Source organism: Passer domesticus, chromosome 6, assembly GCF_036417665.1.
Source record: "Passer domesticus isolate bPasDom1 chromosome 6, bPasDom1.hap1, whole genome shotgun sequence".
NCBI classification, from domain to species: Eukaryota; Metazoa; Chordata; class Aves; order Passeriformes; family Passeridae; genus Passer; species Passer domesticus.
In genome coordinates this window covers 53692513-53708006 of record NC_087479.1, presented here as the reverse complement: position 1 = coordinate 53708006, position 15494 = coordinate 53692513, and the positions used below count along the sequence as shown (strand labels likewise).

General features: G+C 53.4%; 1 protein-coding gene across 4 annotated transcripts in view; it reads left to right on the top strand.

Annotated features, from left to right (window-relative positions):
- The window catches only part of MYRF (myelin regulatory factor), a 44245-nt gene extending 28944 nt beyond the window's left edge, over positions 1 to 15301 (top strand). Inside the window, exons 8-28 of one of the 4 annotated variants that reach the window (XM_064425759.1) lie at positions 1013 to 1208; positions 1818 to 1894; positions 2374 to 2484; positions 2757 to 2847; positions 3694 to 3894; positions 4520 to 4628; positions 5069 to 5178; positions 5631 to 5791; positions 6211 to 6283; positions 6860 to 6948; positions 7276 to 7344; positions 7852 to 7932; positions 9059 to 9144; positions 9246 to 9407; positions 10106 to 10211; positions 10311 to 10384; positions 10471 to 10558; positions 10844 to 10918; positions 11041 to 11143; positions 11653 to 11727; positions 11938 to 15301. In XM_064425759.1, coding sequence (XP_064281829.1) covers positions 1013 to 1208; positions 1818 to 1894; positions 2374 to 2484; positions 2757 to 2847; positions 3694 to 3894; positions 4520 to 4628; positions 5069 to 5178; positions 5631 to 5791; positions 6211 to 6283; positions 6860 to 6948; positions 7276 to 7344; positions 7852 to 7932; positions 9059 to 9144; positions 9246 to 9407; positions 10106 to 10211; positions 10311 to 10384; positions 10471 to 10558; positions 10844 to 10918; positions 11041 to 11143; positions 11653 to 11727; positions 11938 to 12024 — 2224 coding nt within the window. In that variant the 3' untranslated portion in view covers positions 12025 to 15301. Of the gene's footprint in view, positions 1 to 1012; positions 1209 to 1817; positions 1895 to 2373; positions 2485 to 2756; positions 2848 to 3693; positions 3895 to 4519; positions 4629 to 5068; positions 5179 to 5630; positions 5792 to 6210; positions 6284 to 6859; positions 6949 to 7275; positions 7345 to 7851; positions 7933 to 9058; positions 9145 to 9245; positions 9408 to 10105; positions 10385 to 10470; positions 10559 to 10843; positions 10919 to 11040; positions 11144 to 11652; positions 11728 to 11937 lie in introns of all 4 variants that reach the window. The other 3 variants (XM_064425761.1, XM_064425757.1, XM_064425758.1) reach the window with 3 other exon arrangements.
- Positions 15302 to 15494: the final 193 nt, after the last annotated feature.

The following is a 15494-nucleotide window of genomic DNA, read 5'->3' as shown; positions in this document are numbered from 1 at the left end:
TGAGGCGTAAGGAGCGAGTAGTTCCTCGTGGCTATCCCAGAATTACTCATGGCAGCCTGGAATCACACCCAGCTCTCATCCACATTAACTCCTCAGGTGATTGCAGGGGGAGAATGGTTTTATTCCAGAAAAAAAGGAGGGATACTGGTGAAGAATCCCTCTCTCCTGCTTCCCAGAGTCTCCTGAGTTCTGCCACATTTACTGTCAGTCTGTCCACCTCCCCTCCCACTCCTCCAGTCCTTCTGGAGGTGGGTGTCAGAAGTGGTTTGGTTTTGGGGGAAAAGTACTCCATAATTTTTAAGCCTGAGATCCAAGGCTGGGCTGAGCTCCCCCTTTATCTCATCCCTTGTTCCTTAATTAAAAGCGATGGGATTTGTGTGTTCTGTGGGATGAGAGGCAGCTCCTTCCCCCCTTCCAAGGGCCCACCAGCCCAGGACTGGGCTTTATGGATGGCGAGGAAAACGGACTCACTGCAAAGGCCACATATTTCCCTGATTCCCATGGAAACCAGCCCATTAAGGAGATGTAGATTAAACCTTTCCAGCTGGTGTGTGTTCATGGAGCAGCCAGGACCCCTCCTCCTCCCTCCCTCTCCTCCTTCTCCAGACCTGTCCGTAGGGAGAGCTGGAAGCTTTTCCACAGCAGCCAGAGCAGGTGGTTGTGATTTCAGCAGGAATTCGGGATACAAGGGTACAGCTGGTGGAAGGTAACATTGGGAATGCCACTGAGCTGCTACTCCCAGTGAGCCACGTTGAGGGGATGCTCCAGGCTTTGGGCAGGCTTTGGAACTTGGGATCTCCATATTCATTCCCAGCTGAATGGGAGGAGCTGTAGAATGATGTGGGTTGGAGGGGACCTTATAGATGATCCAGTGATGATCCATGGGCAGGGACACCTTCAGCCAGCCCAGGTTGCTCCGAGCCCTATCCAGCCTGGCATGGAACACTTCCAGGGATGGGATATCCACAGTTCCTGTGGGAAATTCCTGTTCTCACCTGCTCCCTCTTCCCAGCCCGATGCTCACGTACCGCGTGGATGCCGACAAGGGCTTCAACTTCTCCGTGGGAGACGACGCCTTCGTGTGCCAGAAGAAGAACCACTTCCAGGTCACTGTGTACATCGGAATGCTTGGCGATCCCAAGTACGTGAAGACCCCCGAGGGCCTGAAACCCTTGGAATGCTTTTACCTGAAGCTGCACGGAGTGAAGGTAAGTGGGAGCTGAGGGACCATGGTGAATCCAGCTGGGAAAAGGTGGTTGGGAGGTGGCTGGGGACAGGTAACAGCACCTCTTCATGTAGTAGAGGAATGTGTGGATTCACACAATTATGGAATTGGATAGTGTGGAAAAACCCTCTAGGATCATGGAGTCCAACCCTCCCCCCAGGACTGCCAAGGCCACCACTAATCCATGTCCCCAGGTGCCACATCCATACAGCTATTAAATCCCTCTAGGAATGGTGGCTTTACCACTGCCCTGGGCAGTCTCTTTCAATGTCTGACCACCCTTTCCATGAAGGAATTTTCCCTGATATCCAATCTAAACATCCCCTGAGGTCATTGAAATACAAGTCCTAAGATGGGCTCAGTCTGGCTATCTTCAGGATTGCTTCCCACTCACCTTTGACTCCAGAGGGATAAAGGCAATCCAGGAAGATCCTTCCCCTCTCAACTTTTTTGACACTTGGACAATGCCTGCACTCAGGCTGGGTGTTCAAAGTTGGATGTACCCTGTCATGGAAGGATGGGCAGAGAGCTGGGAGGGAAGGAGGTGGAAAGGGGAAGGTCTCTGTGCCACATTCCCAAATTGTCTTTCCAGCTCGAGGCCTTGAACCAGTCCATCAACATCGAGCAGTCGCAGTCGGACCGCAGCAAACGGCCCTTCAACCCCGTCACGTGAGTATGTCCTTGTGGGAATGAGCATCCTGTGCTTCCAGGGAATAAGCAACAGCAGGAGAAGGTGGGGAAGAGGTGGAGTTAGTCTCCCACTCCACTGTGTGAGTGTCACACTCTCCAGTTTTCTCCTGTTTTCCTCTCTTTGTGTTCCCAACATTGCTCTGTGCCCAGGTCATAGACTGGTGGAGCAGGCCAGGAGATGGCCATTCCCAAAAAAGCACTCCTCTCCAGGTTGTGGCTCCAGCCTCTCCATACCTGGTTCCTCAGGGCATGCAGTATGTGTGGCAGGTCCCAAGACAGGACCAGTGTGCAGCTGGGAATGAGGGAAGAGTGTTGTTGGGATCAGGGCCTCCAGGTGCAGGAAAACTGCGTACTTCCCACCTAAGGAAGGAAGAGATAGGAGAGGAGTGGGAAAAGATAGGCAGCATTCCCAGATAGCCACCATCCTCACTCATTCCTTTGTTTTCCTTTCCTTCCAGGGTGAACCTCCCCCCAGAGCAGGTCACCAAGGTCACTGTGGGGCGGCTGCACTTCAGTGAGACCACAGCCAACAACATGAGGAAAAAAGGCAAACCCAACCCGGACCAGAGGTGAGGGAGAGCACAGGGGCCTCCTCCAGAATATCCTGAGAATCCTGTGGATCTGCCTGTCCCGGGGTTGGGCAGAGTGGCTGGAGTGGGACGTGGGAATAGGGCTTGGACTGCGGACACCAGAAGGGTGTCCCTGGTCTGGGAGGGGTTGGGGGCACCCAGAACAAGGAGAGGGGTGCTGCGAGCCCACCGTGGTGCCCAGTGCTCCAGAGGGGATGGAGATCCGGCTGTTCCCAGCACAGGATGTGTCCCTGAGCTGTGTCCCTCTGCAGGTACTTCATGCTGGTGGTGGCCCTGCAGGCACACGCCCAGAACCAGAACTACACGCTGGCAGCCCACATCTCCGAGCGGATCATCGTCCGGGTAAATCCCTGTCTCCTCCCTCCATCCCCACATTCCTTTGCTGCACCATCCTGGGCTATTTCCCACATTCCACATCCACAAAGTGTTTGGATATGGGTCGTGGTTTAATGGTGAACGTGGTGGAGGTGCTGGGATGGCTTTGATGTTCTTAGAGGTCTTTTCCAAACTTGATTTCCCACCTTTCCCACCTCCTCCAAACTCTTCCTGCCTTGCTTGTAGCTTTCCCTGTCCGCACTTGGGTTGTGGCTTCAGACTTTCCTAACATGGTTCAAGAGCCTGTTACAGGATAAGGAAGGAATCCCATTCTCCAAATGGGATCAGTGTCCAGTAGAATTGTTGGGAATGAGAGAAAAGTGTTGTTGGAACTCTGCATCAGGAACAAGAAGATGCAGGAAAATTGGGCACTCTCCCAGAACACCACCTTTTCGTGTCCTAAGGCAGGGGAGCAGGAAAAGAAAGGCACCATTCCCAGGCTCTCCCAGGGTTTCAGTGGAGCACTCAGCTCCAAAACATGAAAGCAGGTAGTAAAACCCAAACAGGGATCTCAGACAAGAAGTCCATGATAGATTAGGCAGCTTCTAGGATGGCCAGCGCAGAATTTCAGGGAATTGCAGGCAGCCTGGAATGCTCTGAATTTGGCACCCAGGAGTATCATCCATGTCACTTGGTTTCCTGCTGTCCTGATGAGTGGCTGCAGCACTGATAGCTGGGATAACAGCTGAAGAAAGCGAGGATATTCCTTTAGGAAGAGGAGAGGAGCAGGATGGGCCAACCTTCCCCATCTCTGCTTCCCAGCATTCTCCTCCCTGCTTTTCAGTCAGTCCCTGTTGTCCCATTTCTGCACAGGCTTCCAACCCGGGGCAGTTTGAGAGTGACAGTGACGTGCTGTGGCAGCGGGCGCAGCTCCCAGACACCGTGTTCCACCACGGCCGCGTGGGAATCAACACGGACCGCCCGGATGAAGCCCTGGTGGTCCATGGCAACGTGAAGGTCATGGGGTCCCTGATGCACCCTTCGGATGTCCGAGTGAAAGAGGACATCCAGGAGGTGAGAACCTGGAAAGCAGCGTGGGCTTGGGGTCACCAGGAGGCTGAAGAACTCCAGTGGTTCTTGGGGGTCCCTTCCACCTCGGGATATTCCATGATCCTATGACTGTAGAGGGGATGGGAAGTGCCTTAGGATTCTTTCTGTTCCAAGCACAGCCAGTCTACTGTGTCTTAGGGAGCATTGACTCTTCCAGTGTTAACCAGTAGTAGCAAACAGTGGGAAAATGGTGGAAAACGAGTGAAAAAAGGGTCAGTGTGGCAGGTACCACACTGGGCCTTGCCAGAGCCTGGGTGAGAGGCTTGGCTCTGATTTGAATTCCTCTCAGCTGGATTTGCCTGTCCAGAAAAGCTGGATATAATCATGTCACCTGTCTTTGGGAACTGTCTCTTCCCTGTGTCTGGTTCTGCAAAGAGACTCAGTCTCCTGATTTCCCTGTCCAAGGATCTTGTCCCAACCTGGACATTAATCCCAGTGTTTGTCCTTATGACTGCTCAGAGCAGGGTTCAGGGCTGTCTCCTAAAGGAATTCCCATGGGCCATAGTGGGTTGTCCTGCTTGGATGCAGAGTGGTGGAGACTTGAGAAGCAATGTCCTGTTGGGAATTCCATGTGCCTGTTTTGTCCCAGGTGGACACCACGGAGCAGCTGAAGCGAATCTCCAGGATGAGGCTGGTGCACTACAACTACAAACCCGAGTTTGCAGCCACGGTGGGCATTGACAGCACCTCTGAGACAGGTACATCCCATGGGAATACACCTGTGAGACAGGAATGTCCCATGGGAATACGTCTCTGACACAGGAATGCCCCGCAGGAATTCCCTGCCTTTCCCAGGGGCTGTACCCAGCTGTGTACCAGGGCAGCCCCCCAGGTGTGGGGTGGGCAAGAGGGGCCTTCTAACCTCCCAAATTAAGGAATCTAATGAAATTCCCTCTTTGGTGAGTGGGAGAGAAGGTGGCACTTCCCACAGGGAGAAGATTTCTCTGAGTACACTATGGTGGGATGATGATCCCTATCCATAGAATTTGGGGAGCAGCCTTGTCTGACCATCCTCTGCCCTTCAGGGTCTCCAAGGAGCCCCGCACAGCTTGGAGTGAGGAAGGGACACCCTGGTGTCACTCCTGGAGTATCCAGGGGGTGCAGGATGATCCCATCCCACTGCTCCATCTCCACACAGGCGTCATCGCTCAGGAAGTGAAGGAGATCCTGCCAGAAGCTGTGAAGGACACTGGGGACCTGGTCTTTTCCAATGGGAAAACCCTGGAGAACTTCCTGGTGGTGAACAAGGTTGGTGGCAGCCAGGAGGTTGGGGAAGCTGGCTCGAGGGAATTGGATATCGATATGGAAAGAGGAAAAGTGGGATGCCTGGGAAATGCTCCCAGATGAGTTTCAGACCTGGCTGGTCTTCCAGAAGTCGGGAGCAGCCCTGGGTGGATATCGGACACCAGCAGGGAGGAACCAGCCTGACGCTGGTGAAATTTGGCAGCATCTCCCTCGGGAAGGGCTCCTTGTTGGCAGCTTCCTGCAGGGAGGCTCCCAGTCCTAATCTCCCCTTCCTAGATAAGATAAGGTGCTTATGTCAGGATAACCTGGAGCACCTTGTTTCCTGACCTTTCCCAACCTGTGGCAGCCTGGTTGCTGCTCTGGGAATCGAGAGAACAGTCTCCCATGGCACACATGGAGAGCATGGATCATCCAGGTCCAGGTGTGCCTCAGCCTGCTGCCCTGATTCCTGGCAGGAGCGGATCTTCATGGAGAACGTGGGAGCCGTGAAGGAGCTGTGCAAGCTCACGGATAACCTGGAGACACGGATCGATGAGCTGGAAAGGTGGAGCCACAAGCTGGCCAAGCTCAAGAGGCTGGACAGCATGAAGTCAACTGTGAGCTCTGGAGCCTTCAGGTACCCATGGAGCCACAGGGAATGTGGCTTCTTTCATCCCAGGAAGTTCCAAGGGGCAGCTCAGATTGGGAACAGGGAGATGAGGAAGGACTGGGATGTTGGCTGGTGTTGCTTGGCCTGGAGTGGATTTAAAGAGCTGAGCTTGAGGGGGTTTGGAATTCCCACAGGACCAGCCCAACAACACCCAGGATGAAATGGTCTCCATGTTTCCCTAAAGTCAGTGGCTTTTTCATGGCAAAGAGTTTCCCATGCTTCCAAAATCTCCATCCTGACCCTGCTTATGCTGGTTTTGGGGCAAAGCACCAAAAGGGTTTGACTGTCACACCACAAAAACATCTTTTCCCTCCCAGAAAATCCCATTTTTGCCTGGGAAAGCTATCCCTGCCCAGCTCAGCTCCATTCCTCCTTTCTCCTTGCAGCCAAACTGGGAGCCAGTTCAGCCGGGCAGGAAGTGTGCCCCACAAAAAGAGACCCCACAAAGTCGCCAGCAAGGTAAGGGATGGATCCCAAAGGAGCAGTGCCGGGAGCAGAGAAGGCTCAGCCTGGAGGAAAGAGATCAGGGGGAACCTCACTGTCCACAAATCCCTGGAAGGAGGTTGGAGCCAGGAGGCTGGGCTCTCTCCTCCCTGCTTTATCCAAGAGGAAACAGCCTCAGGTTGTGCCAGAGGAGGGCTAGGCTGGATATTGGGGAAAATTTCTTCTTGGAAAGGGCTGTCAGGCACTGGAGCAGGCTCCAGTGGTGGAGTCCCCATTGCTGGTAGGCTTTAAAGACTCTGTGGATGTGGCACTTAGGGACATGGATTAGTTGTCTTGGCAGTCATGGGGGTAGGGTTGGACTCCACAATCCTAGAGGGCTTTTCCAGCCTCAGTTTCCCCATGATCTTCCTTTCTATCTCCTAATGGAGACATTAAATGACTTCTAAACTTGGAGAGTTGAGGATTTTCAGGGAGGCAGGAAGAGAGTTCAGGATGGGCTGGCGGAGATCCATGCAGGGAGCAGAGCAGTGAGGGAGCTGAGCTGATCCAGGGGATCCTGAATGAGCTGATCCAGGATTTTTTCCGTTGCAGTCTCCCTCAGTTGTCCCGGAGCAGGCCTGCATCAGCCAGCGCTTCCTTCAGGGCACCATCATTGCCCTGGTCATCATCATGGCATTCAGGTGAGATCCCCCTCCTGGGCTCCCTCTGGCTCATCCACTGGGACTGTGCTGTCCATGGGGTGTGCAGCGAGGGGCTGTGGGTCTATGGCTTCTTCCAGAGAACCCTGGAATGCTTTGGGTTGGAAGAGACCTTAAAGTTTGTCTGGTTCCACCCCCCTGCCATGAGCTGGGAACTTCCACTATCCCAGTTTGCTCCAGCCTCACCACAAACATTTCTAGGGATGGGGCATCCATCTCTCCTGGGCTGGAATCCCGTGGAAGTGGATCAATCCCATGTCCTGTCCTTGATCCCAGCTCCTCCTCACCCTGTCCTTCTCTCTTTTCCAGCGTGGTGTCCATGTCCACGCTCTACGTGCTGAGCCTGCGCAGCGAGGAGGATCTCGTGGACATCGATGGGTGGGTATTTCGGGAATCGCTGGGAGGGATGGGGTCACCTGGGAGAGGCTGGAGCACAGAGACTGGGGTTACTGAGCACAGTTCCAGAGCTGCAGACCCTGCCAAGCTCAGCCACACGTCCCAGTCTGATGGTGGTTGAATTATCTGGAGCAAGAAGTGAGGAATAGAAAAGGAAAAGGGAATCTCTTTTTGGATGTGCTGAATGTTCCTTGGATGCCTCCAGCTGGACTAAAACAGCCTCATCCCACTGGTGCAGCAAGGCTGGATCAGCTTTGGGAGCTCGTGCAACCTGATAATGAGTCTTTTTTTCTCCCTCTTTTCCCTCTCCCATTTTTCCTCCTTTCCTCCTTTCATCTCTCATCCAATCCATTTTCCTTACGCTTCGTCTTTGATTTCCCCTTTTTTGTCTTTTCCTCCCCATTATCTTCCCTATCCTCTTTCATTCCCTGTCCTCGTGGTCATCTTCCCACTTTCCTGTTCTCCTTGTCTCCCTGCACTGTCCTGTAGCTCCTTTGCTGTACCCACTGCCTGTCTCCTGGCCCTCTTTCGGCACGGGGGTCCCGGAATTCCGGTCGCTCTGTGTCCACGGTATGTGACTGTTTCATTATTTCATTATTTAATTCCTTCATCCCTTCTCTTAATTCCTCTTTTTTTCTTGCACCACGAAAGGCCAAGAAACTGGAAACAGAGAAAGGGGTGTGAGACTTCCAGTGGGATTCCAGGAGGAAGGGTTATGGGTCTTGTCAGGGAAGGGAAATTAGGAGTAGGAGATGGAAAAATCAATTAATTAAAGGTTAAATAAAGCAATTGCATCCTGCAGGGAGAGCAGGAGCAAGATAAAGCTGTGTAAGGAGAAGGGACGAGGCAGTGGAGGAACTTAAGGAATAAGGGCTGGATTTAGACTGGGATGAAGGTGAAGCTCCAGATGTTTGTGCCCACATTCTCTTTGGAAGACTGGCATTGAGTCTCCTTTCACCTGGAAAAGAAATCCCTCTATTTAGACAAATCTAGGAGATGACAAAGTGTTTTTTTAATTCCTCTAAGTAAGTGAAGCTGCGTTAATCCCACAGAAACCCGGAGCGATGCTCAGGAACAGATAAGACATGGACACAGGGGTCCAGAAGAGCTCCTTGTTCTGCAGACCTGGGAGAAAGATTCCCTCCCTTTCCCATCTCCCTTACCCTCAGGAGATGCCTGATGTCCTCAGCTCAGGTCTTGGATAGCTGCAGTGAAACACCTGGAATTCCATGGGATGAATTTGGTGGGGGGGGTTTGTGTGTTTGTGAGGAACAAGGTCTGGAACAGTCTGTCTTCAGGGGATAAGGGGCACATTCCTTAGGGAGTGGTGAGAGCTTGAAGCCTGTTGATTCCCAAGAAGCTAAATTCACCCAGGAGATTCCTGATGGGAGTAAAATCTGCCATGTACACCGTGTTCTAGGAGGGTTGTTGGTGTCCTCTGAACCAGCTGGAACTTTTCTCTGCCAGACATGGAACTGCCACACAATTCCTTGTGGAATTTCTGAGCTCTCCTTGATGTCTTCATGGCTCGTGTGCCTTTCTCCTGCCTTTCCCAGATAACTCTGTTCTCCTCCACATCTCCACTTACTCCATGTCCCTCTTGCCATCCTCCTGCTGCAGCCACTGTTCTCCCCAGCTACAAGTGACCCCATTGTCCACACCCAGGAAGTTTCCAGCATCTTTTCCTGCCTTCCAGGTCAAGCCAGAACATTGACAAGACGCAGATCGTTCGATCCACGGCCGCATCCAACGGAGCCGGCAGCAGGACCCCCCCAGAGCATGGTGGGTGATGGATTGGGATGGCTCTGGTTTCATGGAAGGGCTGCAGGACACCGGGCGCTGCTCCCATTCCATCCCTTGACTTATTCCCTGTGTCCCTGCAGTCCCAGATGAAACACATGGAGTAGCCCTTGGCATTCCCAGTCGCGGTGTGCTGGCCTGTTTCAGCCCTCCCTGTTTTTCCACGTGCTGCTCCGTTGGTCCCACTGACATCTCCTCCACTGTCCCCTCGGAGACCAGCCCTGCCCATGCCACCAACCGGACAGGTGAGGGCCAGCCCAGATTCCCAGAAAAGCTGGGACATCTCCAAGGTTTGGGTCACCTCGTGTCCTCCTTGTGTTCCTTGTGAGAAGGTCTCCTCAGTCTCCTCCAGGATGAACAATTCCAGCTCCTTCTCCCCTCCAGCTCATTCATCATCCTCATTCCACTCCTTTGGAAGCTCTCTAATAGCTGATGCCCTTTCTATCCTTATCCTTGGATGTATCCTTTATATCCTTCTCTGCCCATGTGGTGCAGTTTGGATCCTGTTCCCAGGGATATGTGGGAACTGGAAAGGATTTGGAGCTTCCCATATTGCCAGCAAAAAGTCATGGGAAGCTACACCAGGCACAACTCACCTGAGCAGCCCTGCCTTGAGGTTTGATCTCATTCCCTCCTCATTGCATCATCAGCTCCATTAGGCACAGAGGGAATAGAAGCACAGAACCCTGGAATGCTTTGGGTCAGAAGGGACCTTAAAGCCCATCTGGTTCCACCCCTGCCATGGGCAGGGAACCTTCCAATATCTCAGGTAGCTCTAAGTCCTGTCCAACCTGGCCTGGAACACTTCCAGGGATTCAGGGGCAGGCACAGCTTCTCTGGGCAACCTGGGGAGCATCAGGAGGTGACATGGGGACAGGGTGATCCCAGTGCTCCCAGCCTTTCTCTGCCTCTCAGCACAACCTTCTCTCCCATTTTTCCGCAGACCAAAGCCAGCCCTCCCTCCTGCCAGTGACAAATATCAAAGCCAAATCCAGGGGCATCACCGGGAAATCCGCCTCCTACACCAAGTGGCCAAAGACTCCTGACAGGTCTCAGAGCTTCGGCAGCCCCAATGCCAGCCCCTCCTCCCCCTTCTCCCACATCCAGGGCAAATCCAAGTACATCTCCAACCTCTCGCTCTCCCGCAGCCACTCCCGGCAGCAGCGCAGCCTCCGGCAGCCGGTGAGCGAGCGGCCCCGCACGGAGCAGCCCGGCACGCATGGTACGTGGGTCCCATCTTCTTTCCCTTCCAGCCTCAGGATTTCCCACCCTTTGCTGCTCCTAAACATCTGGTTCTCTCCCTGGCAGGGCCAAGCCCGGTGCTGCAATCCATCCGGATCCTGGAGATCAACCTGGCCATCCATTCCCAGTACTGTGCCGCTGCTGACGCCTGCAGGTGAGTGGGAAGGGCTGGCTGGTGGCACTTTGGTGTGAGCAGCAAAAAGGAAAATCTGGGATTTTTTCCAAGATTTTTTTGGGTGTTTCCTGCCAGCACCTCATGCTGCTCCATGGGAAGAGGAGCTGGTGCTCCCAGCCTTCCCTCAGGGGTTGTGGTTGGTGGTGGGCTTGTCCTTGGGACATTGGGAAGTTCTCTCCGAGTTCTCAGCCTGCCAGGGATTTTGAGTCCTGTCCTGACCTTCCCACAGCCTGGTGACATCTAATGTTCTTTCTGTGTTCCCAGGACTGGGAATTTCAGCTACCGCATCCCTGTGAGCCAGCAGACAGCCGTGAACACCAACCTGACCCTGGAGATGAAGTGAGTGCCCATGGATCGTGTCCTTTGGGAACCCCTGGAGTGGCTGATGTGGCCATGGTGTCTCCATGGGAAAGGAACACTTGCTCCCCCTTCCAGGCTCTCATGGTGTCCTCTCTTCCCAGCTCCTCCTCCACTGTGTCCATCTCCCTTTGTGACCTTGTCTCCAGTGATCCCTGCCAGGATGCTGTGAGCAGGAACAGCTCCACTGACACCACAGATGCACAGGTAGGGAGAAGGGGACAGCTCACAAAATACACATGGAACCACTGAGGTTGCAAAAGTCCAACCATTCCCCCAGCACTGCCAAGGCCACCGTGTCCCCAGGTGCCAAATCCACACGGCTTTTAAATCCCTCCAGGAGTGGGGACTCCACTGCTCTCCTGGGCAGCCCTTCCCATGAAGAAATTTTCCCTAATACCCAACTTAAACCCCCTGGCACAGCTTGAGGCTGTTTCCTCTCATCCTATCCTTGGTTCTCTGGGAGCAGAACCTGATCCCTGGCTGCCCTCTCCTGTCAGGGAGTTATGCAGAGCCAGAAGGTCCATCCGGAGCCTCCTTTCCTCCAGGCTGAGCCCCACCAGCTCCCAGAGCCCTTCCTCATCCCACTTGTGCTCCAGGAAACATCCATGGGGTCATTGACAGCACAGGGCTGTGGATTTCCTCACAGATCCAGCCGGGAGGACATCCCCAAGCTCATCCCTGACCTCATGGCACTGTTCCCCTTCCTCCCCCAGGACACCACGCACCGCTGGCCTCTGGTGATGCTGTCCTTCCGGGAGTTCTCCTACCACTTCCGAGTGGCGCAGCCGGTGAGTGCCCGCAGCTTGGCCAGGGCCACGTGGAACGAGAGAAATGTGGGATTTGTGAAATGTGGCAAACGCAGGTTTAGCACCAGGAGCTTCCCACAGTCCTGTGGGTGGTAGGAGGATGATCTGTCCCTGCCCCAGCCCATAACCCAGGCAGAATTCCGCCCTTGGAGTCGTACCCCTGTCTCTCTAAGCTGCTTTTCCCATTCTTAGGGCCGAGCCGACTGCAGCACTTCCCTGGAGCAGCTGGGACACCTCTTCACTGACTATTACTTCCAGTTCTACTGGCTCTGTGAGTGAGTCCCGGCAGCACCAGTGCCCTCTGCTCGGAGACAGGAGGGGAACTGGTGCCACTGGGAGCCTCCCGAATTCCCTGCTCCGCTGGCCCCCAGCCCCAACTCATCCCCGTGTCCTCCGGAGCTGGAATGGTCATGGCTGGAGACACTGAAGCTCAGGACAGACAGGACCTAAAAGCCACCACCAGCCCTGTGGTGGCTCCTGGGGGAACCGATTCCCAGCATCCCACACTCCTCTCCTTCCCTTAGGGGGATGTTTGTGTCCTCCATCATTTCCCCCTCCCCTTCCAACACTGGATTTGGAAGCATCACACCGGACTGAGCGTGGACAGCTCTGCCACATCTCAGAGGGGTGCTCCTTCCGTGGACAGAAGCCCCACCCGGTGCTCCCAGATGTCCCACATCAGTTCTTCACAACACTGGAATTGCTTCAACACTGGAGCCCTTTCCAAGAGCCAAACGCTGGAGTTTGGCCTGGAAAGGACGGCTGTGCCTGGACCTACTGGAAGTTCTACACTGGAGTTGCTGTTCCTTCTGCTTGGCCTAGGGCCACTTCCCACAGACATCCCAGACACTCCTGGACCTGCCAATGGACACGTTCCTCTAGGAACAACCAGAGAAGGAGCAGCTTCGACGTCATCCCCCCTCTTCTTTGTGCTCTTAAATCCCATATCCATGTGGGATATCCAGGTCTGGATGGATAAAACCCCCACTCAAGCTGCTGCTGAGGCCATGCCACACCTGGGGACACTTGTCCCCAAGCCAGGGGTGACAAATGACCGGGACTTACCCCCATTTAGTGTGGTAGGATCCGTTTTTATCCGCTTGGAAGCGGCGTGTGCGGAGCTGCCTGGTCGGCTCTGGAGCCAGTGCCAACCTCTGCCCAGGTGTGCAGCACTGGCAAAGCCTGGAGTGCCCTGCGGAGCAAGGCCAAGTCTCTGGGAACACCAGGATCTGTGTCCAGGCAGGATCTCTGCCTCAGGAGAGGGGTGTCCTCCCAAAAGTTGGGATGGCAGCAGCTGCAGGCTGTCCCTGCCCTCACAGAGGTCTGCTGGGGGGATTTGGGATATTTTACTGTTACAAGTCCTTAAACTGCTAAACTACTGAATTTTTGTGGGGTTTAAGCCGTAAAAAAACCAGGAATTTCCTTCTGGCCCCATTGAGCCACCTGTGTCCTGTGGGAAAGCCAAGTGGCTCCCTGTGCTTCCTCCTCCCCATCCTGCTCCTCGTGCTACAGAGGAGTTGTCTGCATTCCTGGAGGCTCAGCCACCTCCAGGTTATTCCAAGATGGATTTCCCTGAGGAAACAAGTGAGGGGGGAATGCCACATGTTGATCCTGAGGACACTCTAAATCTGCACTGGAAAAACAAAGATGGGTTTTATCCAGGTAAAGCGATGGTTCCTGGGCACGTCTGGTTTTATCTCCCATCATCCCCCTCCTGAGCTTATCCCAACAAAGCAGCCCTGAAATTCCTGGTGATGTCACTTGGATTTGGCATCTGCCCCCAAGGAGCTGTTTGTAGGGAGGTTTCAAGGCCTGAAAACACTGAATTATAGCTACTAAAACCCACTGAATCCTGGGAAGCAGGGAATAGTGGGTGAGCAGGGCATTCCGAGCAGCCAAGCAGTTGGAAAACCCAGTTTTGGGAAGCTCAGTGGGACAACAGGATGCCCCAAGGCTTGGAATACCTATGCACAAGCAGGGGGGCTCCATGCTCAGCAGGATTCTCTGTTTTTCCCAGAAATTGGGAAGGAAACGCCTGGATGTAGCTGAGTGCTCTTCCCTCCACCTGCCCTGAGCAGTTTTTCCTGGTTTTAAACTGGGAAGTGACTTCCTTGGCAGGTTTATTGTTCCCTTGGCAATCAGTGGCCCAGGCTGGCACGTCCTTCCTCAGGTGAGTGATGCCAAGCTGGGATAAAGCCCCTGGGAGAGGAAACAGGGAATGTTGGGGGGGGCAGAGCCTGCAATCACCCCCCCTCTCAGCCAAGACACCCCAGTACATTCCACCCCATTCCTGAGGGAAGGAATCAATCAGTGGTGGCCCAGGAGGAAGTTGGGATCTCTCAGGTGTCCCCAGGATGCTCAGCCATGGGATTTAGGGAGATTCCCAACAAACCAAGTGCCTGGAAACACATCTAGTGCCTTTTTCCTTATGGAACAGCCCCAAGGAACAGTGTTTTCCCACCTATATTCCCAAATGCTGCCTCAGACATGGTGCCCAGTAGTTCAACTGGGACGTGGCAATTCCTGGAGTGCCAAAGCCAGCCCCACCCACATGGAGCTGGCAGCAATCCCTGGGATCAGGAGAGGACAGGGATTCAGGATGAAGTTTTTAGAGTCAATAGTACCTTATGTCTTAAAGTGGCACAGGTTGCCCAGAGAAGTTTTGGATGTTCCATGCCTGGAAGTGCTCCAGGACAGGTTGGATGGGGTTTGGAGCTGCCTGGACTAGTGGAAGGTGTCCCTGCCCATGGCAGGGAGTGGGGCTGAATGGGCTTTTAGGTCCCTTCCCACCCAAACCATTCCAGCATTCCATGATAAAAATCATCCATCGGCTGCTGCCCAGCGAGGCAGCAACGAGCTCCAAAGGGGTTCCAAACTGTAAAGGAGTCATGGAATTGCTTCCAGGCCCGTGGAAACAGCTGTCTGCATGGATTTCCCCCCCCAAAACGCATCTCTGCCCCTTCCCTGTCCCCAATCAGTACCAAGAGAGTTCACAATCAGGCCTTTCCCTGTGTGGGATGGAGGGAATTCTGAGCCGACCTCTCCAGCTTGGGGAAATCCCTCCCTATCCAGCGGCAAAGAGACATTCCTGGCAGGAAGGAAGACAAAAGGCTGGAGAACGAGGCTGTTTGGGAGTTGTTTCAAAAGCAAATTCCCAACTCTTCTGTCCTACTGTTGGAGCTTAAAGCCTGTAAATAGAGACTATGGCACCACTGGAAGAATTAAGGAAAAAAACCACCACGTAAAGCACTAATTTTGTTGGTTTAAATGTTGCTGCCACAGCTTTAATCACTGTATTTTGCCAGCCAGTTCGTAGAGTTGCATTTGTAGCAGGTTATTATTGATTCCTGGTTTTTATTTGTGGGGAACAAGCGTGGTTTCCCTCTTTTCTTCCTGATTTATATTTATATTTTGCTGAATTTGAGGGCTGAGTTTCCGGATTCCCCGGATTTTTTGTTTGTTTGTTTTGTTTTGTTTTGCTTATTTAGACTTTGTTTTATGCTGGAGGTAAATGTGCCCATATGAATAAAATATATAAATACTGCTTTGTATCCAAGGATGGCTCCTGGTGTTTTCCTCCCTTTCTGAGGAAATAACTCAGGTGAATGGCTGTAAAACTGCCCACGGGATGGAGGAAATTCCAAGTGTTTAATCAGTGGAAGTTTCTGGATATGCCCAGTCATGGTTCTTTGGAATGGGGATAAAAAGGAGAAAGGAAGGAGGAAAAAGAGTGGAAGAAGGGGAAGGAA